We start from the raw sequence: 23422 nt of genomic DNA, 5'->3' as shown, positions 1-23422 counted from the left end.
TCAAATAATACAGTCATTAGCCACAGGTGGAAATACTTAATTTCGTGTTAATCATTACTGTGGCAAAGAAATGACTACAACAATATGTTTTCAATATTTTAATCATCTGTACAAACTTGTCATAACTCAGAACTGGCGACAGAAGAAATATGACAGTACAACATTGTATGTGTGGATCTGCCTGCTATTTTTTTTGTTCTGTATTGTAAAATACATAATAAAAAACTCATCTACAATATAAACACTGATTCATGCCTATTTCATTAAAACAAATGTACAGAACACTGACGTACCATCATGACAGTGTATATTATGTGTCAGTTTCCAATTTACAGTATTATAAAGAAATGTCATATAGTATTTGAGCTTCATTAAAGTCTTAGTGCTCTGAAGTTGGACCTCTTTCCATCTCCTTGTCCTGATATGCAAGCTGCTGTGGCATCACGTTGGAGGACTTCACAGCTATGAAGAAAGAAAGGGGAAAAAAAACAGGAAAAGACATTTTAGAAAAATAAATTTCAACACATTATCCACTCAAAATATTTTTATGTCACGCACCATGCAATATCAAGAATGTCAGCCAAAAAACAGGCCTTTTCAAACACTGTTTTAGGATGTAAACACAACATAGATTCTGTCAAACTTATTAATTCCCTTTTTTCCCTAAAGGACAAAGAAATGTGTTATGAAGTTATTGTATTAAACCAGAGATTTTCAGACTTACTTTTAAATAGTCTAGTTTCTCAGCACTAACAAAGTAAGGGGAAAACATAATGTATTTTCTTGAAGTCAAAATGTGAGCATATATAGAGTCACGCATACTCTATATAAAAATTCAGGTCCATAGAACTTTTTACTGTATCATGACTTCATTACAGTGGTATTTACACATTGAAAGATACAGAGAATGACTTTTACTACTGACTGAAGCTTGAAAAATGAATGTTTCTTTAAAATTAACACTTTTAAAAATGCATTTTTTTTTTACTGAGAAAGCTGTTAAAAATACATTAAAAAATACTCCTGCATAAACCTTTACGAGAACATATGAAGGAGCAAACATCACATTTGTATTTTAGACTGTAATATACCTCCTAAGAGTTTTACTGGTTAAAGGCATGACACATTTAAAGCAACAACTAAAGGTGGGATGTAATGAAAAGGTAAATATTTTAGTGCCATTTAGGTCCTAAAACTGATGAACACACTTAAGTTCTCACTTATGCTTTCATTTTGATTAAATATAACTGCAGATGAGATTGTTCACTGCATATCTTTCACTAACCAGGTCATCCAATTTAATACTGCTATTTGTACTAATACTTTGTGCATTTAATGTTTAAGCATTTTATAATTACGCAGTTCTATATCTGGAATTCATTTTTTTGCCCATTAAATACAAAAAAGGCTGAACATGAACATTTCAAACAAACAAAAATAACCAGTTTGTTGAAAACACAAAACTCAGGTATCAACAAAAAAAAAAAAGATTTCAGCCCAAAATGCTTTGCAAACCACAAAACAAAAGCCATAACAGAACATGCATGTGTATAAACATACATAAAACTCTCAAGAACATAATATTTTGTGACCCAAATTTCATCCTCATTTCAACATGGATGCACAAAGGACAATGAGAGGATGAGAAAACCCAGAGAAAAACATGAAGAAGCCAGAAGTTAAGAAAAACAAATCACCCATCAGGACGAGAGCCCTCTAAGCCCATCAGAACACACTGCCATGCAGCACACAGCACAAGCATGGAAACACATTTTCACACAGATTAGTATGCAGAAGTTAAAACCTCACACTTGTTAATGAGGTCTGTAAAGGAAACAAAACAGATGCCCACTCTTGTGACACCATTTACTTACTGAGCTAAAACCCCCCAGCTCTGAGTCAGACCACAGTAGAGAGGCCTACTGCTACATGAGAGGTCTTGCTCTGGCAAAAACAAAACAGCAAAAAGGTTGTGAGTGAAATGGAAGGTACAACTATTCTCTGCCACTTTCCATTAAATCCTCAGATTCTGAAATCCAATTTAAAACATACAAATTAACTGAAATAATTAGTTCTCCTACACTGGTTACAATTTGCAACCTTAATTTTTTAAAATTTGTAATTTTCTGGATTTCATTATGCTGTGCGATGAGGAGCCGGTGTGCAAGCAAGAATGAAAGCTGACATATGGATTAATGTGTGACTGAAAAAAACCCAAAACAAAACACTGTCATCTAAAGACGTTTGCAGATAACAGTCTTGTCTGCGTGAAGTACAGCTTCACGCTAACATTCATCCAGGTACCAAGTGTAAAAATCAAACGTGTTCAGTGTAACTGCAACAGCTTTGACTGTGAGACTTGTGTCCTAAACTTTTTCAGCCTTTCACAATACAAGATCTCCTGTGCTGTCTGTCCACAACTTTACACTGACTGGATTTTTAAATCGATTGTGGTCAAATTGGGGTTATAATCAGGCTTTAACTCTTCTTTAACTCTTGGGCTTCACTCTTCTCTCTGAACTTTATTGTCATTGTATATGAAGGCAACAATATCCAGAAAACAGGAGCAGTTTGGAATAATATGAGCTTAGATTTTATTTATTTGTAAGTTTCTGCATCAGCGTGTCTTCCTCACTCTTTAAAAAAGTAACATAGCATAGATAGCATTTTATTCTTTAAGTGTACTAAGTTATCCAAACAGAATAAACAAGTGTGATGAATAGAAATAATAAAAATACATATGTTTATACAAAATATACAGAAAGACCCAAACTTAAATGCTCTTCACTCTGTATCAGTGGAAATATACTGACTTAAATATAGTTGCCAGTTAATTTCGTACACCTAATAACTAAAATGAATAACAACAGGCCTGAAATTACTGTAGGACTCTTATTTTGCTGGGCTTAGGGGGACTCACAGGATCAACAGGAAAAAAGACAGTATATTATTATTTAAATTTAATCTCTTTATAAATAAATGTGATATAAATATTACAGGAGCAAAGAGGGGAGGGTACAAACATAACTACAATACATCTGTGTTACCTACTATCTTTCAATATAAAAATCAGACTAATGTAATCATCAAAAGAAAAGCACTTTGGCTGGTTAACCCATGGTCAATGAAATAGACCATAGTGGAAAAAAACAGCTAAAACACTGAGACTTCTGAGAGTGAGCCACAAAATATAAATGGGTGTCACCACACCTATGCTTTATCTAATACCTCTCAAAATACATCCCCATACACTCCACAAAATACACCCTAGCTATCAGCAGTACATCAGGTCATTGTGGCATAAGAAGATAATGTAAGGAGGTTAATTAAATACTCACTGCTGTTATGAACTTGGTGCCCTGGGGTTGGAGGTCTTCATCTTTCTGGAATATCGAAGGAGACGTTACGGAGGAGGGAGGTGTGGAGGAGCAGAGGAAAGAGGAGGGCTCGTTGTTGTTGTTGTTGTAGGAGTCCATGACAATGCTGGAGTGCCCCGGTATGGTGAGGGTACTGAGCCCTGTCACACTGTCACTGGAGGTGCACTGGGAGGACGTCTCTGAGCTCTCAGTGACTGTGACACAACCGGGAGAGAGACACATGAGCACTGTAATACTGGGCAGAACAAAACAAAACTCCATTAAGAGTTCCATTAAGTGGGCAGTTACCAAGACTGCCAATGCTTTTATGTATTCTTACAGCTCTGATGTGTAGGATTTAAAATGTTCACTTTGGCAACTCCTAGTGGTAGAAGTGAAAATATTAAAAATAAAATATATCTTATGTTTGCTTCAATGGTGTGCTCGCCTTTGCTTTGTTTATCTTCATTTTATTGTCTAGTGAAGCACATACATTAAAACTGACTTGGAGGGGGTGGCTACCTATGCAGACACATTTTATATTTACTTTATAATTGTAATTAATTCAGATTACTTTGAAGAGATCCGTTTTCATTTTGAAATTCATGTGTCTTCTTTTATTGCATAAATGAGCTGCAGATTATGAATTTACTCATTAAAATACAGTGTTTAAGATGAAAATAGAATTCTATAAAATCTTATTTTCACCCACAACTTTTCTGCATCTAATGGTCACCACTTTTTAATAAAAATAAACACAGATATGATATCTAAACTTAATAAGAAAACAACTGAAAATAGCCACTCACTCATGGAGGGCTGGCTCCCAGTGTCCTGCTCGAGTTCGTCCTCCTCTATGCAGTCGTAGGGCCACTGGGCAAATGAAGGAACACTGGTTACTGGGTATGGGTGTGTGTGGGGGTAAGAGGGTGAGGAGCACAGGTGGAGATTGAGTGAGCCCAGCAGGGAGGATGACGACTGGCTGCTGGAGGAGGAGGTGCTGCTGTTAGAGATGGTGGAGTGAGGTCTCTTGAACGAAGTGCAGTGTTCAAATGAAGGCACCGCGATGGAAGCTCTCGTCCTAGACTCTGTCAGTAGAGAGAAACACAGAGAGCTGTGAGATCATGTGAGGGAGGAAAGGTGACAGGAATGTAAGGAAATTCCTGGGGTTTTTAATGGTGACAATTAAGGTGTGGAATTTTTTTTTTTTTTACAGCATTTCTGGCAAACCATGAAAGAGAGGTAACGTAAAAAAAATTACTGTAGGTGTAATGACGCTTAAAATTCAGCATGGCTTAGATTACATCTGGGCGTTTACTCAACAAAATCCTCAATATACAACTTACATGAAAACACCTGTAAGCCAGAGCCAAGTTTTTGTGGTTTCAGCAAAGAAAAATCTTGCACGTCTGCATTATTATCTTATGAGGTAACTGAATCACTAACACATGTATTTTCCTTGAGAGAAACAAACTAGAGAGGGAAAAGGGGCTGGAGGAGTCAGACAGCTGGAAGGAATAAACACATATTCAGGCTTAAAATACAAAAAGGTGTACAAGAATAGCTCACCTGACCCCTTCATTATATAGTCAATGGCTCTGTCACTGATAGCTGCATCACTTGGCTTGATGTCCATGAAAGGTTTGCTTCCAATCCCCATAGATACCATCTCCTGCATGCGCAACTCTGGAGCCAAAAATAAATATAAATATAAATATAAAAATAAAAATAAAAATATATAAATATATAAATCTCTTTATTGACAAATATTTATGATACCAGGACAGAAAATAATTTTACAAGCTTGTGTAAAACTGTATAATCCGATAGAGGAACACACCTCTGTTTCTGAGCGCCTGTCTCCACAGGATCTTGCCAATAATGGCCGTCCACACAGCCTTGACCTCTGCAGAGCTGGCTTGAAGTATAAACGTGTCCTGTGACTTCCTCCGACGGAACCAGATCTCAAAACGCAAGCCGCTGTCACCAACATTTTCAGTCATACCAATCTCCGCTGTCTAAACAGAAATTTATTTTTTAAAAACCCATTAAATGTACTGTCATTTTACAGGCAATGTAACAAAACAGACAAAAAAAAATCCTCCTCAAACAATAAATTCTTACTTTGAAGGACTGTTTATAGATGTAAATGTCATATCCTCCCTCTATCTTCTTGGTCTTGCTGAAGAGGATGAGGTCTTCAAACAAGAAGACATGGCGGAGGTATTTCCTCCGTCCACACCAGACTATGAACTCATCCTGGCAGCGTAGTTGACCCTGTTCTTTTAGGCTCACCTAGAGAGGAAACACAACCGTTCACATGCGTCAGAGAGAACAATACAATTCCTGATGGGGATCTGACCTCATGCTACTGTATACATAACAAGATGACCTCAAAGTCCAAAACAGTTTGAATGACCTCTGTCTTGCCAGACTGTCTTAATAATAATGTTAATTTAAGTGGTGCTGGGCTTTTATACTGACATCAAAATATTCATCATAGCAGCACATGGCTCTCTGCCCACTTACATCACAGCCCCGAATGGCATCCATAGCCAGCAGGTCATTGCCATGGCGAAGCTGAAACTTGACCATCTCCTCTGCAGTGCGTAGGTCACTCAGCTCCTGCTCCTGGGACTGGCTGCACTCCTTAATCAGGTCTTTCAGCAACAGGGCATATTTACTCATCCTCTGAATGGGCTTCAGCAAGTAGGACGCCAGGTCCATCTTGTCCCCCAACTCCACCTGCTTATTCTGAAGAGACACACAGTGAGGATTACTATCATGGTGTTAACAGATTAGCAAATAAACAGTCTTTTGAATGTTGGGCTATTCTTGCAAATGTCAAAAATGTGGCGAGCCGTGCCAACTGTTGGTTAATTCTGTCGTTATGTGGTTTGTACTTGAGTTGAGGCCATGTATTAGAGCCTAACAAGTACTAAAATGTATCTCTATTAAAGAGTTAAAAAAAAAATCAAACAATAATATATCAGTCAATAGCACGATGGCACGTCGCTGTGTGAGGAATATAACCAGAGGCAGAGTTTCCAGACGCACCTTAAAGAATTCGTTCCCATGGCTGCTGAGCAGAGCGTCGGACTGGGGCTTATTCTTGCTGTACAGAGCATACATTCCAAACTGATCCTCCTGCACACAAGATTAACAAGTTACAACACTGACTACAGTAAAAAGCATGCTGACATTACAGTATTCTTTGCCAAGCACTATAGATGATTCGGCTCAAAAAGAGATTGGAAATATAATCGTATGGGTTCTACCATCACTCATTATGCTGATGCTGACAAGTGACTTAAATACATGGGTATACAAACTATAATGGAACAGCTTGATAGCGAAACCATGGCACTACACTGGAAACACATTGAGCTGTTTAAGAGAAGTCAGTAAACACATCATTACAGTGACTGTTGATGAGACCCACCAGACCTGAGTGCTGTTTTTAAACTGTCAATGTGCTGCCTCAGGGCTGACTGAATGGACTCACGTGTCTCAGAAAGCAGCTGCTGATGGATAGAGGGGAGTGGGAGCATGACTCCAGCTCTTTCAGGAAGTACTGACTGTGGAAGTCCCACAGTTTCTCCACATTCCCAAAAATGATACTCCGCTTCCCCCGCAGGTCCTGGGGCAAATCAAGGCGCTCCATCTCCGGGAAATAGTGCTCGATGATGTAGCTGAGAGACCGCACATACTCCCTCTCCGTGGATATCATCTCATCCATGATGTGCTGCACTTTGCTGGTGAACAGAAAGACGTAACAAGGAGGGCGTAAGACTAAGAATATTCTTGATGATATTTACTGTACATTAGTATCATTATTCATATGATATCAAACAACCTTAGGTAATCAATAGAATGTTAACAGTTTTGATGGTCTATTAATTGCCAGACTAATTTAAACTAATTTAAAATTTAGCTATGGGAAATTAACAGATTACCAGTAATCAGTAACCAAAGTAATTCTTGACTGCAGCATAAATTAGTATAAAGACTATATTATCACTTTATTAACTTTGTTATAAGTCTGTAACTAACTTTGATGTATAAGAAAGTTGGGTAGACAAAATAACAAAAACACCACAACACCATACTTGTCAGTGTTAAGTGTTTTTTTGTGAGCACTTTGTTAAAAACGCATTATAATTCAACACAACTAAGCAGGACTGAGGCTCTTCTTGAAGGTGGTCACCCACATTTTGTTTTTTTACTACATACACATAAAGGAATGCCACAGTTTATGTAATGTATCAGAAGTTCCCTTCCTCACCTGCTCTGTTTCTTGCTGTCTCCATCACTGCGTCTGTTATGAATCCTGGAGGGCGTGGACATGCTGCGACTCCGTCCCAATGCAGGGCTCAACACATCAGGTCTCTGCAGCTTCTTCTCTGCAGACACATTATTTGCCACCTCCAAACCCTTGATGTACACACCCGTATAACCGTGAATGTGGCTGACATCTGAGTGACCATTATCTCTTGACGTCAGCTCGTAGCTCATGGTCTTCTTCATGATCTTCTTCATCGGCTGCTTGCGGAGGCGGGCGGCCCCGGTGTAGACAGGCTCCGAGTGGCAGGAGATGGTAGAGTCGATGGTGCAGTCGCTGTCTGTGTCGTCAAACATGGACGGACTCTGCCTCAGTTTGCTGTCACAGTCGGGCGGGAACGTGAAGTGTGTGGAGGAGGAGACTGAACCAGAGGAGCTTTTGGAGTAAGGCCCAGCAGAATGAGGCTTATCTTCAAAAGTCAATGGTGTAATTGCCCCAGGTAAATGCAAACAACCATTAGCCCCAAGCTGCTCTGTTGTGGCAATCTGACTCTCTGCAGTCTTTAAAGAAGCCGCCGTATCAATGGCTGTGGAGTTCTGTACTGCTGTCACAGCTCTGGCCAAAGTCTCTTCCAGCTGCTGTTTGGTCTGCTGGCATTTGTGCCACACGGTGTTCCACTGCTGCAGCTGCTGAGCACTCTCCAGGGAGAGCACCATGTCATTGAGTCTGCTAAAGTTGTCCATGGAGAACTTGGAGGCCTCTGTGCAGTAATCCTGCAGGACCTGCACCACAGTTGGCGAAGGTGTGACCCCTGTACTGTCCAGGCTGAGGTGATGGAAATAATCCTGACAGTGGTCCATCCACTGGTTGGCCTACAGATTTGAAAGAGTGATAGTTATAAAGTAATATAGCAATATAGCAATATAGCATAATAAAATAAAAGTTAAGCCAACTAAAAGATCAGAATCCAGATTTTAGGTCCATATTCTTAAGGGTTTAAGATTTGTCTTTTGTGATACTGTAAAATGCTCTGCATTAAAGACCGTGCTGAATCCTATCCAGATTTATTAAATACTTACTGAGTCATAGAACTCATACAGGTTTGTTAGGATGTCGAGCTGGGCCTTCCTCTGCTCCACTCTGCTTAGGATAGAGCCCAGATGCTGCTTAAAGTCGAGAAGAACCGAGCCTGGAAGGGACTCCGGGGACTCTTTCACAAGCTGCAGGCCATGCCTCTGTTGGTGCTGTGAGGATAAAATCAATATAGCACTGATGGTCCTCTGAATAGGTTTAAAAAAGGTTAAAAGGTTGTCGTGGAACCATATTGTGGCAATATTTACCACAGACTCCTCCAGAAACTGGTCCAGTCCCTCTCTCATCTCCTTAATTTTGGCCACAGACAGAGTTAATGATTCCAGAGGTGTGAGTTGCTTCTCTCCTTCTACACTGAACCAGAGTTTGATCTGAAAAAAGAGAGAGGATTTTTGATAGATTTGTTATCCAATTTTGCTCTGAGAGCAGAGAAACTTTGTAGCACAGATGACCATATCTGAAGAGAAATAAAACTTGAGGTCACCTGTTGTGTTTGCTCCTCAAACTTGCGCACCTCCAGCAGGCTCTCTAACTGTTTCTGAGACTTGTTGGACAAGATCACAAGCTTATGAACCTCTTCATCTACTTGGTTGTACAGTGCATTTAACATGTCTACAGCATCCCTGAATAAACAAAAGAGAAAAAGGAAATGAAAAGCAGTTTTTTTTTTTTTTTTATCATGACAGGCACTGCTTATTATTATCTTGGTTTAGAGTTTATACACTCGTGCTGCAGTACCTGTAGTTTTCACTCTCACAGGCCTCTTCCTTCCTGATGCGGGCAAGGACAGTTCCTCCCTCTAGACGCAGTCTGTTTAGACGAGCGTCGTCTAACACACACTTCATGAGGTGCCTCTGTTGTTCCATCACCTCAGACACCTCCTGAATCGAACGCGCACAAAGGCAAGCAAATTGTATAAATTAGTACATTTTCACTGTGGAATATCTGCTTTATTTTAAACTGAAAACAAAATCCTGGCAAGAGCTCAACTGGTTGCTCCAGCGGGGAGTTACTGTGTGTCAGTAGAGACACATAAATCAGAAGGCTAGACTGCCTGCAGGACCTGGGTCTGACCTTAGAGGTCTTCAGGTTGCCGCTGTTGCTCAGTGTGCTGATAGACTCCTGAAGGGAGGTGATGGCTGCGCTACAACTGCTGGCAAATGGTTCAATTTTCTGTGAGAGGAAGACAGAGAAGAAGAGACAAAGGAAATAATTCAAAGTGTTAAAACATGGCAAACTCTTAAATTCTGCACGTCGTTCTGGAGAAAATTAACAAATTGGCCCCGTGCCTTTGCCTGAAATGCAAAGGGATAAGTCAAGAAAAGTCATATCTACATATCTTAACCTGATCATGTTTCAACTGGTCCACAGAAGCCATTACTTGTAACTATACGTAACCAAAACAGTAATTAATATAATTGTTTCTTTTCTCCTACAAACAAAAAAATCTAACAGGAAACTGAACATACAATTCTTCAGAATGTTTCTCTACCTTTGCCAGGTTCTTAAGTAAGTTTACAAATACAGTATGTTTATAGTGATGGCTACAGTCCAGCCACCTCTGTCACACCCACCCGTCTGAAGTGGATCCAGTGGTTGTGGTCGTAGTGGAAGGTGCCCTCCAAGTCTCGTGTGAGCTGGGTTTGGTCGATGTGTTTCAGCAGGGCCTTCAGAGATGACAGCATCTCAGTCTGTGGCAAGACAAAGAAAAACAAAAAACACACACACAGGTCTCAGTTAGAGTGTGTCTCCTTTTTCTCCTTCAAAGCTAAACTAACTTTTTCTACCCAAAGGCCAATTCCTGCTCGTCTGCAATCTCTGTCATCACAGCCTATAGCAATGAGATTAGACAGGGATTCATCAAATGTGAATCCACTAACAAACTGGCTTATTGAATCCGAATTCATGCGAATCCTTTATCAAATCTACTTAAATCTGGCATTCAGCAACATAAATACATCACTTTATTTGAAATGCCTCTTATCCACCTGATAAGAGTCTTTCTTTCTTTACCTGCACATTGATGTCTCGTTCAGATTTAGCTGCTGCCTCCTTGTCCACCAGGAAGAGAATTGAGTAAAGTGCATTTGGTACTGAAGCCTGAAAAAAAAAGTATGTTATTTTTATTGTCTCTTAAAATTAAAAAAAAAATTACAAGATGTATATTCCTGACAAGAACAGCTAAATACTGTGAAATACGCATTTGAAGCAACTTCTAATGTATGTGTTGTGGTTTACAGAATTATCAGCCTTACATCAGAGAGCAACTCATCATCATAACATGATGATATGTCTCTTGCGAGTCGGCTACAGCCAACCCGCTCCCAGTGCGTGGTTAAAAACAGACAAGTAAGCACAGGCTTCTCCACAAGAGCCCTGAGGCTAGCCTTTTTTTTTCACAAAAATGTCTTGGAAGTACACTACAAATTAAAGGTGTGCCCTTAAAAAAAAACTGTGTCAGAAGCTGAGAGGCAGAACAATAGGAAATGTGTAATGAATGCCATGGTGTAGTAACGCTGACAAAGAGAGACACAGTATTACAGCTCAGAAGACCACAGGGATTTAGCAGGGCCTGAAACCTCTCTGGGTGCGTTGGAGGGTAATTACATATTTTCCACTGCGGGCTCACCTGCAATTCAGACAGAGATGACAACAGAGCTGGGACAGGCTGCTGCCTCCTGCTGTCTATTACAACAGTTAGACCTTGATCACGCCTTTCTTTCCTGAAACCAGAGCATTAAAGTCAGTCTGCTGCCTTTCTCAAACAGCTGACCATGTGCAATACTATGTTTTGACAGCTAAGAAATTGATGAGAAAAACCTGAACAAGGGAGTACGTGACTTTTGAAGTTGGGTAAAGAGACATTTATTTTGTGCAGCCTTGGTGAATATAGGTATTATAATGCATGACAAAAAAAAGTTTCCAAACTATGCATTTTATTAAAACATTTTTTAGCAAAATGTTACTTAAAATACCTTTTTAGCATTTATGAGCAGGTTATACGAACACTGGATAAATGGTTTAATAACAAAGTGTAATGAGGCTGCTGTATAATCAGATCGTGGCTGACAACAAAGTAGAGCATCGCTGTTTTAAGATAAAAGATGTCTTCATAGGACTTGTGATAATTGCTAACAAATACAGTTCATTAATAAACACTTAAAAATGTCCTTCTATAAGCTTACCACTACATCGCAGTGTGTTATAAACCATTTATTCTATGTTTACATACATGGTTATTAGGGACATATAGGAGGACTATAAATGTTAAGCAGAAAAATGTAAACTGCATTAATAAATTCTGGATGGAACAGTAGTTACGGTCACCTCAAGGGTAAAGGACAGGTGTGAAAGTTGCTGGAGTTATTCTTAACACAGACAAAATAAAACCTAAGTATGTGCCACTTACCGCAGCGTGGAGTAGTAGTAGCCCAGTAAACAGGTGAGGTCATTGACCGTGCAACTCTCACCTGCCCACACCTGAGCTCTCGTGCACACCTGCAGCACTGCCCTCCCACTGCGATCTCGGTTTCCTGGAAGAGAGAAGGCCGGCAGGGAGGGTCAACACTTAACACTCACAGATGTCTACTATCGCGTTGTGCATCGGAAATAAGACTGAACACAGAAATACCCACAGACCAAACACACTGCACTATTAACAAGAAATAAACAAATAATAGAAAAACTCAAAATTCACACAAAGATTTTGTGAAAATGTAACGGACATCTGAAACTATTTAATGACTTTAGCAGTTCTAATGTGAACACAATAAATATAGAACAAGCTGATGGGTGGAAATGAAAGCAGCTAAAATCAGATGTATCCCCTAATTGCTCGTCTCCTACCTGGCAAGATCACAGCACCCGATGTGAGCAGCTCTTGATTGACCTCTGAAACCAGTTTGGGGAGGGCACTGTCATATGAAGAGCCTGATACTGAGGCCAGCCGGATGGCGCTCCCATTGGCAGCTTTAGGACTGTGTGATTCTTCTCCACTCTGCCTGTGTCGCCTGCTCTCACTGCTGATGTCGTGATCGTGCTGTCCTGTGGAGATAATTATAAATAGTGAGCACAGATCTGACGGACTGTCTAAGTGATATTTACTGCACAAAAATACAGTACAATCAACAGAAATTAGAAGTTTCCTTTCACCTCAGGGTTTTCTTAGCTCACCGTAATACCTCATGAAGCAAGTGTTTACTAGCGGTAACATAGGTGTGCTCTAGTAGTGAGTTCACACTGACTCATCGTGGAGACCAGGTGTTAAGTCAGCCTGAGTCATGTGTTGTGTTATTAGACTCTCATATCTTCACCTCCTCCTCTTCAACTCTCCATACCTCGAGGCTCTGTTTACAGGAATGCTGCTCCTGACATTCCCAAGTGGTACCACAGTTTTTAGACTCGATCCTGTTCCTGAGGCAGCAAAACAGACTGCAAGTCTTCATACAGAGTGCACTATCTGTATATACTCTACTGGATACTGAGCTCAGGCTAAAAAACATGTCTAATGTGAGGCCTTACTGCTTTTCTCTATCACATTTGATGTTAAATTGAATATTTGGGGTTTTGAACTGTTAATCAGACAAAGAACAACATCTAAACACATCACTTTGGACACTGGGAAATCATAATTCACAATAAAGATTACATTTAACAAAATAACTGTTGATTTGTGTATGATTTGTGGAGCTTTTCATAAAAATAGGCTGGCCTTGAAGGCAGCTCTAACAGTAGCATGGTACACACCTTGGCCTGGTGCCTCCCATTTGTTTATAAGGCCAGAGTGCAGCAGCAAAATCTAGTCTATCCAAACACGCCTCAGTTCTAGCTTCTGGCTTTTGTGGGGCAAAAACTCTCACTCATTGGCTGAATTTACCTCTTTTGTTTGGACATTTACTTAATTGTTGATTATACTTGTATGTCTCCCATCCTTGTCCCAGTCTAAGAGCCGGGTTGAGACAAAAGTTGACACTGAATATTTTACGACAATTGAATGTACCATCTAAAAAGAGGGGACAGGACAGTCATTAGCAAGGCCCAAGCAACATCAGTCATCAAAGTATTAACAGGCCTAAAACTTGACATAAAACCTGGTTGGTTGGCTGTTGCTCAACAAACTCTGCCGAATGATTTGTGCCTGATGGACACCTGTTGTGTGTTGTCTTTTTAAACAGTTTGAGGCCTCTTGCATTGTCCTGCTCTGTTCTGTGACAGTAAACCCTCCCAGCTCAGCCTCTATTGTCTTCAAACAGTCAGTGCATTTCCTGTGTGACTGTGTGGCCGGGCTTGTGTTTGCTGCATGTTTCCTAAATTGCTTTGTTTTCAGAGGAAGTGACAGAAGTAGAGTAAAGCCTCCTGAGTATTGTCCTGTGTGAGAGTCTGTTTTTTGTGTACTCTTCTGGATGCAAAGCCATGATAGGGGCTAAACCTGCACTGGTTGCTGCTTTGACCTACTGGTCACATCAGTAAATAGCGATGTGTTGTGACATTGAGGAGTTTACTTGTGGAGTATTTTTTTTCAGAGTTTCGTGAGTCCGTGCAAGTTAGCTCTCATGTTTCTGACATGAATGGACTCTCCAAAGACATAGGCACAGTTTGAAAGCCTTTTTTTCCCATGGATCCCCAGTGGCTGATTGGTTCACAAAAGAAACTTTTGTAAATGAGGGAACCCATCTGGGATCAGTGCAGCCCCCAGCCCCCAATAACACTGTAGGGTCATCTCATTGTGGGATGCTGGGGTCCCTGTGGTTAGTTTACAGGGTTTACAGGATCCTTTGTTGCCTTTGAAAGGTCGTTGTGGAAACCTGCTTTGCAATAGCTGAAATACAATCCCCTCTGAGGTAATCTCAGCAACAGTGATGTGATTTAACTACTGTATTTTTGCTGAGTGGTAGTGTAGCGTCCTTTTTAATATATTTAAATAAGAAAATATATGATTTATTGAAAAAAAAAAAATGCCTACTCACACCCTAACCCTGGACAGTGCCGGCTATGAGATTTAAACAAATTCAGTTTTAGCCTCACATTTCAATTCACGGAAGAAGCTGTGTTTTCTAAAAACAGCACGATTCCCTTGGTGGTATTCTCACATGGCCGCTTTCCTGAGCTACTCAGTATGAACCAACACAAAACAAAACAGACTGACAGTGGTAAAGAAAACACAGGGTTGTGACTAAAGTTCTGTTTCCAGGGTAGGGCAATACCTGCCTTCTCAACGTGCCAAGAAACACAGAATGTGGGCTTTGAAAGGCAATCTGTCACCGATGACAGCGTTAATGCTCCAGAGATGTGAGCTGTCTCAGCTCAGACTCCAGCATCAGCCACCTGGTGAACTGTTGTAACCAGTCCTGCTGCAGGGTATGATTACACACCTTGGCGAGGAACCACCATTATCTCGCTATTAAAGAGTGAAACTTGGTTTTCACGCCCTCAGGTCGCATTATTTGATAAGCAATAAATGATGAGCTGTGGACTGATGATTCATCCACTGGAGAAAATGAAACTTGTCAACACTGAAGTTTAAGGTTCTATAAAGCAACATATTACTAAAACAAAATTGCTTTGTTTGAAGACAAAGGCGCTATTCTATATTTTTGTTATTGTCCCATGTAAAAACCAAAACCAACAATGTGTTAGTCCATCTGTCAATACTTCCAACTCCCCTACCCAGTGGCACTCAGCATCATTTGTTCTATCGATGACATAAACCTTTAAAAACAGATCACAAATATATAGTTGCACTTTTAATAAAGGCTCAGTAATTTTCTAAAGCAGCTGAGCACTGCAGTTTTAATCAAGCAGGACAAAACATTGCATTTATTGAGGACTATTTTCAGCTGTGGATTAATACCCATTTCGGTAGTCTATTATGGCACTGTATATATGGGGTTAAAAACCAAAAATCAAAATGAACTACACTGCTTCCTTCATTTTGATGAAGGAAGATGTCACACAGTCCATCAGTGTCACTCAGTGACTTGTGTTTAACAGTTCTGGACAAGAATGGAGCTCTATGGCATGGCTCAATAAGCTATAACAAGCTTTGGCTTCACAGGCAGTATCTGTTATTATGATCAGCGTCTTGTTGATTTTGGTGTTTTCAAAGGATTTTTGACAGTAAAAAAAACTGAACACTGTGAGCCTTATCCTTAAGTAAAAATATCAATGCCATATTGTCCTTTATTCAGAACTTTAAATGTACAATGTACATACCAAATTATTATAGGTAAAATGTACTCTGAGGAAATTAAATAATATACATACTGTATAACAGGACTAGCAAATGCACTTGAGCATGTTTTACGGCAGGTAAAGCAAATAAACAAGGTATTTGCCTGTAATATGATTAACTGTAACTTCAGCGTGATTTTTTTTTTGTACATTGTGACAACAAGGGGTTAAAAGGAGCAATATCACACACCTGGCTCCTCTTTGCTGCTTCTCCTCTCAGAACCAGGAAAAACTGCCTCCACATCCAGTTTCCCAAAACGAAGAGTGTAGCCGTTCATCAGCTTTTTGGGTGAGATACTGGCTGAGCCTCCAGAGGAGGATCGTTCCCGGTGGCCTTTAACCTGGCCTGCCTTGTTAGTCCTCTCCAGTGACTTTGAACGGCGTTCTGCACGTCTTTCTGCACTCCGTAACCCCCTCTGAAAGTAAAGCAAAGGTGTGCTGGGCCTGGAGTCGTCACTACTGAGCCAACTCCGGCTACCCAACCTTCGAGATAAGTGTTCTCTGGAGGAGGTACGGGTTTCAGGACTGCTGCCTGCTGTCACTGTTCTCTCTCTGAGGCCAGCACTGTGCTCCGGACTTTCCTCCAGGATGGACTCAGAGCTGGACCCAAGGCTCATAGGGTTCTGCAACGCCTCCATGTAAGATTTTCTGAAAAGTCTCTTGCTCTCGAAGGCTACAGAGTCCCTTTGGAGGCGACGTCGAGGGCCTGGGTTGCTGAGGTCTGTACTAAAAGAGAGCATCTTGGACCCTGGCCCTCTTTCTCTCCCACCACTGTCCTCACCCCCCTGTCCTATCCCACACTCTTCAGTGGGTCTTTCAATCTTAATGATGGGTGTAGCAGTGTCTGCTGCACTGATGTTGTGGTTCTCACCGATGGAGTCTGTGTGGTTTCTGCTTGGTGTTGTGGGCTCAGAGAAGATGGAGTCAGTTCCCTGAGAGTGCAGCGACTCTCTGGAGCTGCGGTGGCTGTCCAGAGTCCCTGTGGATCCGCTAGTGCTGCAGGTGCTGAGATGGCCGCGGAAGCCACCTCTGCTGCAGCGTGCTTGCATGATGGCGTCCGACGTGCTGCTGACAAACAGAGGGTTGACCACGTTCTTCCACGGCGTCCTGTACACAGAGGTACCAGTGGTGAGCAGACAGTTCTGTAGCGGGTGCAGGTTTCGGTCACGCGTTACATTCTGCAAAAACTCAGCTGTGAAGACGCTGCCATACATGCTCTCTGCGATGGGGATTTCTGCAATGGCCTGCCCACTGGCTGACAAACATTTTATCACTAGCTTGACAGTCTTGCGGCCTAATGGAACTATCTGTAGGTAGAAGTCTCCTTGCTTTAGTCGGACTTTGTGCAGAGGGGCGAGCTGCAGGACGACTTTCTCGTGGATGCAGAGAGGCCACCCCTCATGATAGAACAACAGGCCTCTGAACCTCACCTGGGAGAAAACAGAGAAGTCAGTCAGTATCCACTCTCATAAAACATTATTATCATCTGTGTGTCACAGCTCAGCTGTCTTGCATCATTTCAAGCTGTGTCCAAACACATGTTTAACTTAAATGGAGAGGAGCAATGTTTTCATCACATGAATCACTGTCAGCGATCATCTTACTAAAGAGGAAAACCTGTCTGATCAGGCCTGGTTTCGCAGCAACCGCAACACAAATCTTCACAGTGACAGCATAAAGAAACAGATCCTACGAAGGAGAAAAGACATGGTGCTCAAGGGTTGGCTTTTTTCATCTCTTATGAATGTCAAGGCAAAGACTGGGGATGTGATCTTCCACTGAAGCCTCTCATATTGCCTGCAATACAAAGACTCTCATGCACAGCAGGCTGTTCTCAGGGGCTAGGCTTAGGTAAAACTATTGCTCTGTGGCTATCGTCACAGTGTAATCACCAGAGAGATGAATACAGAGGAATAACGTTTCAGTGCTTTGGTCATAGAGCCCTAACCCAAAGCAGTGAAAGCTTTTGAGAGAGAATATTGAGTTTCACTTTGGACACAAGAGTCCATGACAGTCTCTCAAACAGACCACAGTTTCCCTCTGTTTCCCTATTCAGAGAAGGATGGCTGCTTTTCAGCTTGTTTTCGGAACAATAATCAACTCTGTCTCAGTCTAGCGCTCCCCCTTCCCACTCAGCAAAGATATTCACACTCAGCAGAGCTGGTCGCACATTCTTTTTGCACAAATATTTTGTGTTATCACTCCAGTCGCTTATCTTTCAAGGTGAGTATTATTCCATGTTTGAGGTGTTTTTGATGGTGCGTTTATTGTATTTTCTCCACATCCTCCTCATCTGAGTCAAACATCTCCATCGGTGTTAGTTGCAGGTAAATCCCAACAAGGAATTCAGAAACAAATCATAGTAAGCATTCTTGGATTCCTCCATTTGACCTCAGATGCCATGTCAGTGATATCAGATACTCACAGAGGTTTCTTGTTGGATGATCTGCAGAATCCTCTTGGCAGGAAGCAAGAAGTCGATGAGGCAGCGGAGGCCGTCTCCTCGATACTGCCTCTCTACCACGCTGAAGAGCTGCCACAGGACGGTGGCGGCGGTGGCAGTGAAGGGGCGGTACAGGGCCGACAAGGTGCCCTGGATGCAGTTGTCCAAAGACTCAGCGTCCTGAGGAAAGAGAGAGACAATTTAGGATGGACATAATTAATCACGTCAAGCTTGTGCGACAATAAACATAACAATGCTCAGGGTCACACAAAAGGTCATTTTTCTCAAGATCTAACAAAACATCATAGCATAAGGTACCTGGAGATGCAAGTCTAGACCAGTGGATCCTGGCCTTTTTGGCTTGAGTTCACTTAAAATAACATTTAACCAAAGTCAGTGTCAAAATTAGGACTTTTTCCCTGTGCTAAATTTTGTCATAGCAGGAGCAACTGAATAAAAGACACAATCTAATTGATATGGGTATGTCAACCCTTTTGTGCTTTTTCAAACACCTTAAAAACAAAGCAGCATCTACTTGTGAGTCCTCATCACAGGTTATGGCCTTGATGTGGACACAGGCCGTAAGAAGGCCAAACAGAGAGTGATTTTTCTCTTTCATTTGAAAGTTTTCAGATGTGTGAAGTAGTAAAAGTACTGATCTAAGTAAACACAGGTTACACTTTCAAAACTATGATCAAATTACAATCCATCTGCTCACTGTAGATAAATTCAACTAGATAAACATGCATTGGCATATGCGCATGATTTACAGAGAATGATCCCACTTAGCCAGATAGTCAGGAAGTTTAAACATGACAGGAAACATGACATGTCGGCCATGATGGTTTTTCCATCAGAGAGAGGGGAAACACCTGGTAAGAGTGACGTCACTGTCAGCAGACACAAACAGCTGAACTGGAAAGTCCAGACTGGACTCCAGTTTTGGCCAGGATGGTGCGATGTTACCCTCTAATAACACCCATGTCATTGCTGACTATTATTTGACCCCTACATGACCTGAGCAACCACAATGGTCCCCAAGCAGAACAGATGACATGTCCGATACTGTTAGTTACAACTTGTCTATGAATGAGACGGGGGCATTTGGGATTACAGCAGTCCTGGATTAGGTTGACCTGTTCTTGTAGTTATGCTCATGGTTCAGGCTATGACCTTCCTCTCAGCGGTGATAGCCAAGGCCAAACATCCCTTCGCTATCTGTCCTTCCCGAATGGAACACAACAGTGTACTAGAGACATCTGTCTCCAGTGATAACCACACAAACAGCAATGCCAGGAAAAGTCCCACACTATGACAACTGTGTACCATGCTGAAGAACGTGGGGGTTGATGATGCAGCTCCTCACAACTAACTCGCACTTGACTGTCTACGCTGCATTTACATGATAATACAAGTGTGTAAAAAACGACGCATGGAAATCAAGAGATGTGCCTGTGCTCGGGTGAATTCAACCTGTCAGACAGCCCATGTTTCACCCTTTGTAGGATCTGTCCTGTTGATCTAAGCAGCTCAGAACCATCAATTAGAGGCGAGTGAGTACAGTTCAGTGCATTGGTACACATGCCACCACTCTACTACAAGGCGCTCATTGTGCACTCCGCCTCTCTAAGTGGTATGTGCAGTACAGTGTTGGTGCCCTGAAACAAAACGCCCACCTCCATTAGCAGTCAGTCTGCTTTTAGTGAGACAAAAATGTCTCTGGGCATTAGTCACTGTTGCACCCGGGAGGAGAAGAATAACATGGTGTTTTATTGGAGGAAAGCTAACAATGGGAGGAAAGCCCTCACTACATAGTTAGGACAGAGCAGCAAGTTTCTCTTCAGGTTCCCAAGGCAGAAAAAAAAAACAGTGGTAATGACAGAAGCAGTGTTTTGAAGGACAATTACTCAGGGAAGCAGCTACTTGAGTGTAGTGATAAATAAAATGCTATTCAACCTGTTGCATAGGAGTGGCTGTCCATGTAATCCAATGCTACAATATGAGCACAAAAACTGCACTTATGTGAACAATAGGTGCATAACGCTGTTTACATTCAGAGCTGTGGCAAATAAGAATTACATCATCACCCTGGTGATGTTGTCTTATATAAGGTACAACAGATTCAGTGTCCCATTGTCAGGAAGCATTTGAAGCTTTTCAGAAAGTGTCACCTGGTGAGTGGGAGACATGCTGTATCTGCATGTCTCAGCAGAGTGACTGGGCTAAGCCGCCAGAGCTGACTGAGCTTCCCATCCGCTCTGAGCCAGAGAGGAATGTGGTGCGTATGGCTGTGTATGTCTAGCCTCAGACCCTCAGCCAGGACACGAGTGGAGTGGGAAGTCCCACCCTTTCTGAGGCCAGGTCTTTGTAAGCGGCTGCCTGTGCAATGGAGGACTGAGGTGGTAATTAATGGCTTTGTGCTCCAGGTGGGACATTTTTGTCTGTGCCATTGGTAAACCAGCTGTTCAAGAGGTGCACAGGGCAAGTAGGTAGGCTAAATGATGGGGGTGGGTTGTCTCTCAGTGAAGCAGGCAAAATGAGAGGATGGATGCTGGTTGAGAACTGAGAGTTGAGAGCAAATCTTGCAGTGTATAAGAGACATCAAACATCGTCAAATGTTGTGTTAGTTGGTCATTTTAAAAGCATGGCAAAATCTAAAGCATGTGTCAAGAGAACAAAGTGGAAAAACAAGAAAGAGTTGGAAGGGGGTAAAAGAGAAGGGGTAAATAACAGAGAAAGAAAGAGTGAGAGAGACACACAGACAGAAAGAGAGTGAATGCGAGGTGGTCACTGACACATTTAGTGGGTCAGGGACACAAAAGGCGCTGCCTACCAGGCCTCCAGTGGACCATGAAGCCACCAGGGGAGTGTAACAGGAGAGCCCTGGAGCCCCCATACAGGCTGCTCACTAACCAATCTGCTAACAGCCTCAAAGGCAGCGGTGCTGACAAAGGCCACAGGTTGCACAGACCTGCCCCACTGCCAGGTGCCAGGATGCCAACAAAGGAGCCTAGTGAGACCTCACTATAGAGTCTGCAGTTTGATTCAGCTTTTGATCTGTACCAGTAGAAATCCTATCTTATGAGAGGAGGAGAGGGGCAGACAAAATACCTGCATGATGTACTAAAAATTCCCAATAAATCTAAGAACAACCTTAACCCTTATTACTTATAGACAGACCGACCGAGTAAAGTTACTTAACAATGCCAGACAAAGATCCCTGTTAAATAAAAACATTGTTCTGTTTAACTGAATTTACTGGAAGTAAACAGTGGAGTTTGTAGACCTTTTGTCTGAATTCAGGTTTTCTTTTTTTTTTTTTTTTTTTAAAGTGTCTTATCTTATGACACCCACCTACGTATCAAACTGTTTTGTCCTTGAACACACAAACATTTCACCGATACATTATACACAAAAAACATACTTTGTTTCTGTCTATAGACATTAGAGCTCACACTCTTCCGTGGACAGCAGCACAATATTAGAATGGCATTGTAAAAAGACACTTCAGTAAATGTTATAATGTTATCTCAGCAGATAAACTTTAACCTTGAGAGGCACACACTGATTGTGTGACACAGCAGCTCGGTCTGTTGGGTGACAGCGAGATCAACAATAATGGAAGTCTGGAGGTGATAAACTGGCCCACCCACTTGTGTAAAGCAAAACTTACTATTTTTAATTTTCCTACAATTTACAGTTACATTCCTATGACCTGACTACACGATAGTTACAGAGCAGCAATAGTATTTTCTTTCTTTCTTTTTTAATAAGACCAAAGGAAACTATACTGCAGCCTAATGGATACGTGGGGGATTTTTTTTTTTTTTACTTTTTACAAATTCCCACATTAGTTATCAGAAAGATTTGATTTATGTCATCAGTAGGCGCCTAGCGACTTTGTCCTACAGGATGTAAACAACACTGACAGGATATTGTTCCTGAGCAGCCCTGACAGACTTCACAGACCCTATAGACAGATACACATGCACTTAATAACACACACATTCACATATTTGTTTTGGCCTTTGCATAAAAGAAAGCCCACCAAGAAGGTAAAAAGTGGCCCTTCAACCAATCAGAGCAGTGATGAGCGGTGACAGCAGAGACAAAGGAGACTAACAAAGTCTGTTGATACCTCGACAGGGTAAATATAGAAAGGATGCATACCAAAACAAGTGGGAGGATGATAAAGAAACCTGCCTTATCAGAGAGGACACAAACTTGTGTATTTCACTGACCCCCAGAAAAGATAAATAACATTTTTTCCCCTCTTTTTTCCAGATACAAACTTGTTTTTTGTTCACGATTGCACATAACTGAAATATGTCGCGACCTACCCAGGAAATAAAAATAGAATTTAAATTACACCTTATTCTGGTCTCCAATTTCAGTGTTTGGTTCCCTAAATGAAAATGAAGGGATATGTGTATATATTTATATATTGAGCAATAATATAACCCCAGACCAGTGTACACATTGTACTCCCTTCTCCCTCACTTTATGCATGTGTAAAAAGCTGCCAGCTATGTTTTGGCTGTGGAGCGAGAAGTCAAAATATCAGCTGTCTACAAGCTGAGGCATTAAAAACATCCAGCCTTTGAAAGTACACAATAACACACACACAACACAGTTGCTGAAGAAGCCAGGGCTACAGCCAAAAAAAGTTAAAACACAACACAATGAGCTTAATCACACAAGAAAAAAAGCACAAGACAGCAACTTCCAAAAACATTAATGGTGAGAAATTCAAAGCATGTTTCAAGATCATACCTTTATACTCAGGTAGTTGTCACAACTCCGGGACTTTGCTCTGGAGTGCATTTTGCCCAGTGACAGCATTTAGACACCCACAGAAAAAAAAATCCCACACTTAAGAAAATAAATAAGTCACATCAACTCCAAGTACTAGAATCCAGTGTATGATCCACTCCGTAAGTGCTGTAAGTCATTCATTGCTGTGATATCAACAGGTCCAGTGCAATTTCTCTGCCCTCTCTCCGACTCTCTCTCTCCGTC

General features: G+C 41.4%; 1 protein-coding gene across 2 annotated transcripts; it reads right to left on the bottom strand.

Annotated features, from left to right (window-relative positions):
• Window positions 1-85: 85 nt before the first annotated feature.
• On the bottom strand, window positions 86-23422 carry zgc:158766 (uncharacterized protein LOC100009641 homolog). 2 transcript variants are annotated; one of them, XM_041044483.1, is made up of 24 exons: window positions 23177-23422; window positions 18386-18583; window positions 16151-17390; window positions 12577-12774; window positions 12140-12263; window positions 11360-11453; window positions 10744-10830; window positions 10305-10421; window positions 9805-9903; window positions 9469-9611; window positions 9215-9353; window positions 8979-9101; window positions 8718-8882; window positions 7642-8510; window positions 6862-7111; window positions 6414-6503; window positions 5886-6110; window positions 5481-5651; window positions 5197-5374; window positions 4926-5042; window positions 4166-4444; window positions 3339-3571; window positions 1875-1944; window positions 86-462 (listed from the first exon to the last, which is right to left on the bottom strand). In XM_041044483.1, the coding sequence occupies exons 1-23, from the start codon at window positions 23243-23245 to the stop codon at window positions 1900-1902; spliced, it is 5253 nt and encodes a 1750-aa protein (XP_040900417.1). In that variant the 5' UTR covers window positions 23246-23422; the 3' UTR covers window positions 86-462; window positions 1875-1899. The 2 variants fall into 2 exon arrangements, with proteins under 2 accessions (XP_040900417.1, XP_040900418.1); XM_041044484.1 differs by lacking the exon at window positions 1875-1944 and having other exon boundaries at window positions 23177-23421.

This window comes from Toxotes jaculatrix, chromosome 8 (assembly GCF_017976425.1).
Source record: "Toxotes jaculatrix isolate fToxJac2 chromosome 8, fToxJac2.pri, whole genome shotgun sequence".
Classification (NCBI taxonomy): Eukaryota; Metazoa; Chordata; class Actinopteri; family Toxotidae; genus Toxotes; species Toxotes jaculatrix.
The sequence above is the reverse complement of the archived record's forward strand: the minus strand, read 5'-3'. Positions and strand labels throughout refer to the sequence as shown.